At 43.0% G+C, this 8323-nt stretch overlaps 1 protein-coding gene across 1 annotated transcript in view; it reads left to right on the forward strand.

Annotated features, from left to right (window-relative positions):
• LAPTM4B (lysosomal protein transmembrane 4 beta) overlaps positions 1-7866 on the forward strand; it is a 99203-nt gene extending 91337 nt beyond the window's left edge. Inside the window, exon 7 of the mRNA XM_055303398.1 lies at positions 7255-7866. Coding sequence (XP_055159373.1) covers positions 7255-7332 — 78 coding nt within the window. The 3' untranslated portion in view covers positions 7333-7866. The remainder of the gene's footprint in view (positions 1-7254) is intronic.
• Positions 7867-8323: the final 457 nt, after the last annotated feature.

Consider the following 8323-nt stretch of genomic DNA (forward strand, 5'->3'; position numbering starts at 1 on the left):
CTTAATTTTTTTCAGAAGTGTTCTGTAGTTTTTAGGGTATAGATCCTTGACCTCTTTGGTTGAGTTTATTCCTAGGTATCTTATGTTTTTGGGTGCAAATGTAAATGGGATTGACTCCTTAAGTTCTCTTTCTTCAGTCTCATTGTTAGTGAATAGAAACGCCACTGATTTCTGGGCATTGATTTTGTATCCTGCCACACTGCCAAATTGCTGTATGAGTTCCATCAATCTTGGGGTGGAGTCTTTTGGGTTTTCTAAGTACGGTATCATGTCATCTGTGAAGAGGGAAGAGTTTGACTTCTTCTTTGCCAATTTGAATGCCTTTTATTTCTTTTTGTTGCCTGATTGCTGAGGCTAGGACTTCTAGTACTATGTTGAATAGCAGTGGTGAGAGTGAACATCCCTGTCTTGTTCCTGATCTTGGGGGAAATGCTCCCAGTGTTTCCCCACTGAGAATGATATTTGCTGTGGGCTTTTCGTAGATGGCTTTTAATATGCTGAGGAATGTTCCCTCTATCCCTACACTCTGAAGAGTTTTGATCAGGAATGGATGCTGTATTCTGTCAAATATTTTCTCTGCATCTAATGAAAGGATCATATGGTTCTTGTTTTTTCTCTTGCTGATATGATGAATCACATTGATTGCTTTACGAGTGTTGAACCAGCCTTGCATCTGGGGGATACATCCCACTTAGTCATGGTGAATAATCTTCTTAATGTACTATTGGATCCTATTGGCTAGTATCTTGTTGAGAATTTTTGCATCCATGTTCATCAGGGATATTGGTCTGTAATTCTCCTTTTTGGTGGGGTCTTTGGTTTTGGAATTAAGGTGATGCTTGCCTCATAGAAGGAATTAGGAAGTACTCCATCTCTTTCTATCTTTCCAAACAGCTTTAGTAGAATAAGTATGGTTTCTTCTTTAAACGTTTGATAGAATTCCCCTGGGAAGCCATCTGGCCCTGGACTTTTGTGTCTTGGGAAGTTTCTGATGACTGCTTCAATTTCCTCCCTGGTTATCGGCCTGTTCAGGTTTTCTATTTCTTCCTGTTCCAGTTTTGGTAGTTTGTGGTTTTCCAGAAATGCATCCATTTCTTCTAGATTGCCTAACTTATTGGCATATAACTGCTCATAATAAATTTTTAAAATCATTTGTTATTGATGGTGATCTCTCCTTTTTCATTCATAGTTTTATTAATTTGAGTCTTTCTCTCTTCTTTTTAATAAGATTGGCTAATGGTTTATCTATCTTACTAATTCTTTCAAAGAACCAACTCCTGGTTTTGTTGATCTGTTCCACAGTTCTGGTCTCTATTTCATTGAGTTCTGCTCGAATCTTTATTAACTCTCTTCTTTTGCTGGGTGTAGGATCTATTTGCTGTTTTTTCTCCAGCTCCTTTAGGTGCAAGGTTATCTTTTGTATTTCAGTTCTTTCCAGTTTTTGGATGGATGCTTGTATTGCGATGTATTTCCCCCTCAACTCTTTTACTGTATCCCAAAGATTTTGAACAGTTGTATCTTCATTCTCATTAGTTTTCATGAATCTTTTTAATTCTTCCCTAATTTCCTGGTTGACCCTTTCATCTTTTAGCAGTCTTTTCCCTCATGTGTTTGAAATCCTTCCAAACTTCTTGTGATTTAGTTCTAGTTTCAAAGTATTATGGTCTGAAAATATGCAGCAGAGGATCCCAATCTTTTGGTTTTGTTTAAGACCTGATTTGTGACCCAGTATGTGGTCTATTCTGGAGAAAGTTCCATGTGCACTTGAGAAGAATGTGTATTCAGTTGCACTTGCATGTAAAGTTCTGTAAATATCTGTGAAATCCATCTGGTCCAGTGTATCATTTAAAGCTCTTGTTTCTTTGGAGATGTTGTGCTTAGGAGATCTGTCGATTGTAGAAAGCACTGTGTTCAAGTCACCAAGTATAAGTGTATTATTATCTAAGTATGTCTTAACTTTGGTTATTAATTGATTAATATACTTGGCAGCTCCCACATTCAGGGCATAAATATTGATGATTGTTAAGTCCTCTTGTTGGATAGATCTTTTAAGTATGATATAGCGTCCCTCTTAATCTCTCACTACAGTCTTCAGGATAAACTTTAATTTATCTGATATAAGGATGGCTACCCCTGCTTTCTTTTAAGGACCATTTGAATGGTAAATGGTTCTCCAACCTTTTATTTTCAGGCTGTAGGTGTCCTTCTGTCTAAAATGAGTCTCTTGTAGACAGCAAATAGATGGGTCTTGCTTTTTTATCCAGTCTGAAACCCTGCGCCTTTTGATGGGTTCATTAAGCCCATTCACGTTCAGAGTTACTATTGAAAGATATGAATTTAGTGTCATCATGATACCTGTTCAGTCCCTGTTTTTGTGGATTGTTTCCTTGGACTTCCTCTTTCTTTTACAGAGTCCCCCTTAATATTTCTCGCAGAGCTGGTTTGGTGGTCACATATTCTTTCAGTCTCTGCCTATCTTGGAAGCTCTTTATCTCTCCTTCTATTCTGAATGAGAACCTAGCTGGATAAAGTATCTTGGTTGTAGGTTCTTCTCATTTAGGACCCTGAATATATCCTGCCAGCCCTTTCTGGCCTGCCAGATCTTGTGAAGAGGTCTGCTGTTACCCTAATACTTCTCCCCATAAAGGTTCGGGATCCCTTGTTTCTTGCTGCTTTAAGGATCTTCTCTTTATCTTAGGAATTTCCACGTTTCACTATTAAATGTTGAGGTGTTGAACGATTTTTATTGATTTTAGGGGGGGTAGATCTATCTCCTAGATCTGAATGCCTGTTTCCCTTCCCACGTTAGGGAAGTTCTCAGCTATGATTTGTTCAAATACACTTTCTGGTCCTCTGTCCCTTTTGACGCCCTCGGAAACCCCAATTAAACGTAGATTTTTTTCTTCTGAGGCTGTCATTTATTTCCCTTAACCTATCCTCATGATCTTTTTTTTTAATCGTTTGTCTCTTTTTTCCTCTACTTCCTTCCTTGCCATCAACTTGTCTTCTATGTCACTCACTCGTTCTTCTACCTCATTAACCCTCATCATTAGGACCTCCAGTTTGGATTGCATCTCATTTAATTGATTTTTAATTTCAGCCTGATTAGATTTAAATTCTGCAGTCATGAAGTTTCTTGAATCCTTTATGCTTTTTTCTAGAGCCACCAGCAGCTTTATAATTGTGCTTGTGATTTGGCTTTCTGACATCGAATTTTAATCCAAATTTTGTAACTCTGTGGGAGAGAGTGTTGTTTCTGATTCTTTCTTTTGTGGTGAGTTTTTCCTTCTAGTCATTTTGCTCAGTGCGGAGTGGCTAAAAACAAGTTGTACTGGAAAAAGGAGAAAAAGAGAGAGAAAAGAAAAAAGGGGGGGAACACACAGAAAACAAAAAACAAGAGGGGGTATCCTCTGATTCTATGTACTGTAAATTCCTCGACTTCCCCTGGAACTTTCTAGCGCTGCTTGGTCAAGAACTTGCTCTTCTCCTGTCCTTCCAGCTGGTCTTCTGGGGTAGGGGCCTGCTGTGCTGATACTCAGGTGTGTGCACCTGGGGGAGCTGCCCAGCCCCTTGCCAGGTGTACAGCTCAGTGGGAGCTGTTTGTCCTGTGAGGCCCCTGCTCCCTGGCGGCCCTGCTCAGTCTCAGGCACAAGGTGACACCAGGAGGAACAACAACAGTGGTGGCGGCCAGCTCTCCCGCAGTAACTACTGCAGCTCCTAGTCCGCAGGGGCCTGGATGCTTCAGGGGCAGGGGGCGCCGATCTGCACAGCTCCAGGCGGCCCAGTGGCAGGAGGGTCCTTGCTGCCCTGTGTCCTCCCAGCCTCCGCCTGTCCCCAGGAAGCGCCGGATCTTGGGCTGTGTCCCCTGGTGCCCTGGGCTCCAGGGCCTACATCGCTGGAATCGGCGCTCCCAGGCCGCGCAGCCCCCTCTGCCCGGAGCCGCTGCCCGAGGCAATGCTTGGGCTCCTCCCAGGGCCCGCCTTGCGCGCGCTCCAGCCCTCTCCAGTGCCGGCGGTGTGGCGCTCTCCCCGGGCGCAGGTGTCTGTTAGTGCCCCTGGGAGCCTGAGGGCACCCCCCGCCCCCCCGCCGGGATCCTGCCCAAGCTCCCTGCAGGCGCCTTTCCATCCAGGAAGATTGGTAAAGCTGCTTCTCCCGCCGGGGCTCTCCTGTCCTGGGGGCACTCACCGCAGGGCCGTAGCCTGCTCCTCCCGGGGCTCCTCCCCCTTGGATGCTTTTTTATTTCTTTATTTTTTCCCCGTCTTCCTACCTTGATAGAAGCGCGAACTCTTCTCTCTGTAGCATTCCAGCTGTTCTCTCTTTAAATCTCAGGCCAAATTCGTAGGTTTTCAGGATGATTTGAAAGTTAGGTACGTTGGGGACGGGTGACTTGGGGACCCTACTCTTCTGCCCTCCTGCCCCACCTCCTGATTATTATATATATTTTCCCCCACCTTCCTACCTTGCTAGAAGCGAAAACCCTTCTCTCTGTCGCATTCCGGCTATTCTCACTTTAAATCTCAGGTCAAATTTGTAGGTGTTCAGGATGGTTTGAAAGTTATCTAGGTAAGGTGGTGGGGCCAGGTTAATTGAGGACTCTACTCTCCTGCCATCTTTCCCCACCCCTAAATAAATAAAATATTAAAAAAAAATAAATCAAGTTTGAAGATAAATCACAAGAATCAGTGACAACCTAACAATATGAAAGTAAGTCTATTTTGAAAAACAAAAGTTAAAGTTACAGTACTGTTTTTTTCTTTCTAAAAAAATGTGTTTGATCTGTGTATATTTGGGAGAATCTGAGTATCGTAGTTTGCTCAGGAAAGAGAAAAAATTGGATGCAGTGGCTGATTTCATTCCCTTTTAAGTAGCTCCACTGTGTTTTAGGATAATTTCTCCAAGGATAGTGATAGATATGAATCATTTAATTGTTTAATGAGGCTGAGGAACATAATGCTGAAGCTCAGTCATGCAAAATTTAATATTTCTAGTGTCGATCACAGCTGTTGCTGCTGGTTATAAGTTACCACATCTGTGTGCACACACACACCAGTGTGCAGATGCAGAGAGAGGAGCTCTGGGTTTGTTGTAGAAAATACACTTTTCTCCCCAGTCAAGCTGAGACCCTTTAGGATCCCTTGTGGAGAAGCTGCTGCCAGAGCCTGGGTGAAGTGCCTTTGGGTGGAAGACAGGGCTGTGTTCATGCTCTGGCCCTTGCCTCTCTTCCCCTCAGGTCCCAGAAGATGCTGTACCTTCAGGCTTCTCTCCTCTTACCTGTGCTCTTACCCTTGTACCTGCAGCACCTCCTCTTCTGTCTGGGCCCGATCCCTCTTCCTGAAGGGCCTAAAGTATTTTTCCCCTTGTGTTCTTCTTTGATATCTTGTTCACACCCATCCACTGATCATGCCCAATATTACCTGGTTCACCACCAGTCCTCTGTTAATTATTCTTTATTAAACCTTCTCTGTTCAAATGACTGGGTGGTTTCTGTCTCCTAATCGGACCCTAGCCGGTGTCAATATCCTCTGCCTAGAATGCCAGGCTGCACTTCCTCATCTAACCTAATACACTGTACAGATCCTCTCAGGACCAGCCCAGGTGATGCCTCACTCATTCATTCCAGAAACATCTGAGTTCCTACTGTTGAATAGGCACTGGGCCCAACTCCAGGGTTGCATAAGACCAGATTTCAGCCCAGCAGGAGCTCCATGACTGGAAGAGGAGAATATACAGTCAAGTGTGTTGAATTAGAGAGGTAGGAGCATGTGTGTGTGTGTATGCATGATATTGTTGGGTGAATACTGTATGACAAAAACTTAAAATAGAAAACTTAAAAAAAATGTTAATGTTCCTCTGGAAGCTAAAGGGATAAATAAATGAAAATGCGAGAAATTGATAAACATCTACCGCTTTCCATTTAAGCAATGTCCATATATTTGTTTTGTTCTGTTCTGTTTGTGAATGTTCTTTCTCTTTCCACAAAGCACTTGAGGTAGGTAAGGTTTTAGTTCATCTCATCTCTGAATTTCTAAGGGCAGGGACCCTCCTTTATCTTAATGAACTTGTACTCATGATGCTTGTCACCTAGTATATGCGTGATCAGTGTTAGTTGACTGAAGAAAGGCTAATTACATTGAGTTCATACTCCCTGGTTTGTTTACTCTGAAATCAATCAGTGTTTTCTTCTGTTGACAGTTCATGAACCATTCCAAGCACTTGTTTTTGTACCTGAGATGTGAACAGGGAGGCTGTCAGTTGTGCTTGTTTGTTCCTCTTCAGCCATTTACAGATATCAACCATCTTAGGTGTGCATCAAGTAGTGTTACATATTTTATAGACCTCTCATTCTCTGGCATCCCCATATTATAGATGTAGAAATTGAGGTCAAGTAAGTTATTTAAGGCCACACTGACAAAATGTGGCTGATGTCACCATGAGTGGTTCCTGAGTCAGACAGATGCCTGCCCTATTTGTATGCACACTAGACATCACCCAGAAGCCTTTTTTCCTGTCAAGAGACACAGTTGCCTCCTTCCTAGTCCTAGAGACATAGCCCTGGGGCCTTCCAGGCACCTTGACATCCAGGTACATGTGAACAGGGTTTGGAAAACCTAGAAAGGGCAGGGTGTCTGGGTGGCTCAGTTGGTTAAGTGTCTGCCTTCAGCCCAGGTCATGTTCTCAGGGTCCTGGGATCGGATCCTGCATCAGGCTCCCTGCTCACTGAAGAGTCTGCTTCTCACTCTCCTCCTGCTTGTGCTCTCTCTCTCTCTCTGTCAAATAAATAAAATCTTAAAAAAAAAAAAAAAACTAGAAAGGAGCAAAAGTCTCTTCGCATTTTTTTCTTTAAGAAAAAGTCTCATCCAGAACATGAGAGACTCCTAACTCTGGGAAACGAACTAGGCGTGGTGGAAGGGGAGGAGGGTGGGGGGTGGGGGTGACTGGGTGACGGGCACTGAGGGGGGCACTTGGTGGGATGAGCACTGGGTGTTATTCTGTATGTTGGCAAATTGAACACGGATAAAAAAATAAATTAAAAAAAGAAAGAAACAAAAGTCTCATCAAGAAAGAAAAGAAAAAGTCTCATCGAAGTATAGCCACTTGCTGGTGGGTTGAAATTTGGTACAGGTGATGGCAAACATTTAGCTGCATGAAAGTTCCACAGGAAAAAAAAAAAAAGAAAGTTCCACAGAAGCTAAAGTTCAGGGGAATGTATGTGCACTTTTAAAACTCACTCTGGTCTTCTCCGTTTCTTCTCAGGTGCTATTACCCCCATATGATGATGCCACCGTGAATGGTGCTGCCAAGGAGCCACCGCCCCCTTATGTGTCTGCCTGAGCCTGAGAGGGGAGTGAAACTGGGACCTGCAGCTTGATTTTCAGATGTCAGAGCAATAGTTCTTTCATTTCACTTCTGGGATGAGCTCTCTGAGCTTATTCGTTGCTGAAATGCTCCAGTTTTAAAATTTAGATGTTAAGTTGAAATCCTCTTTAGTGTTAAGCATATGCTTCAGCTAGAGCATGGTTATAATCACTGTAGCATTACATAGGCTGGGGCACAGTGGGCTTCCCTCGTCTGCCCTGGTTTTCCCTAGGCATGGAAACCTCCCCGCAATTCGGATGGGCCTGGAGTCAGAGAAGCCTGGTTTTGTCCCTGCTGGACCTCAGAATTAGGGAATGAGCCACATTTTTTTCTTCATGTTCCCTCTATCTCTTTTGAGAGTGTAAAATAAAATCAAAATTAGATAATGCTTTTCTTAAGCCATTCTAGTGTGTGAACAAACCTAGAACAGGAATGTCAATTGTGTAATCATTGCTCTAATTAGCTAAATAGGAGTTCGTATCTATATAAATAAAACAAGAATTTCCTTAAGATTCTTCATGACTTACATTCGGTGATGGTTTATATTTGCTGTTCAACGATTTTGTCCATGGGCTAAATCAAGACCCTTCAACAATCCTAGGCAGTGACAGCAGCCACTTGCCTACAGCTGCTCTTGTACACCCTGGGTCTGGGGTCACAGAGGCACATGTCTCATTTGTGTTACAGGTGTAGAACTGATTCATTTAGTACCACATTCATTTAGTACCAATTAGTACCACAGCATTTAGTACCACATGGTATCTATCTGGTGCTCCCTTTCTCCTGCTTTCCCATGCCCCTCCCCACCCCTTTCACAAAGCATTTGCCTAGTAGTATGAAAAAATCTTTCTCTTCTCTCTGCAAAATACATCCTACTATTTGAAATTCCGAATATGCCTAGTCATCTTTTGAAATGTAAGACAGCTTTCAGAGAAAGGAGGAGGAGTGCTTTTCTTGTGGAATGCTT

The sequence above is a fragment of the Nyctereutes procyonoides genome, unplaced genomic scaffold (assembly GCF_905146905.1).
Source record: "Nyctereutes procyonoides isolate TBG_1078 unplaced genomic scaffold, NYPRO_anot_genome, whole genome shotgun sequence".
Classification (NCBI taxonomy): domain Eukaryota; kingdom Metazoa; phylum Chordata; class Mammalia; order Carnivora; family Canidae; genus Nyctereutes; species Nyctereutes procyonoides.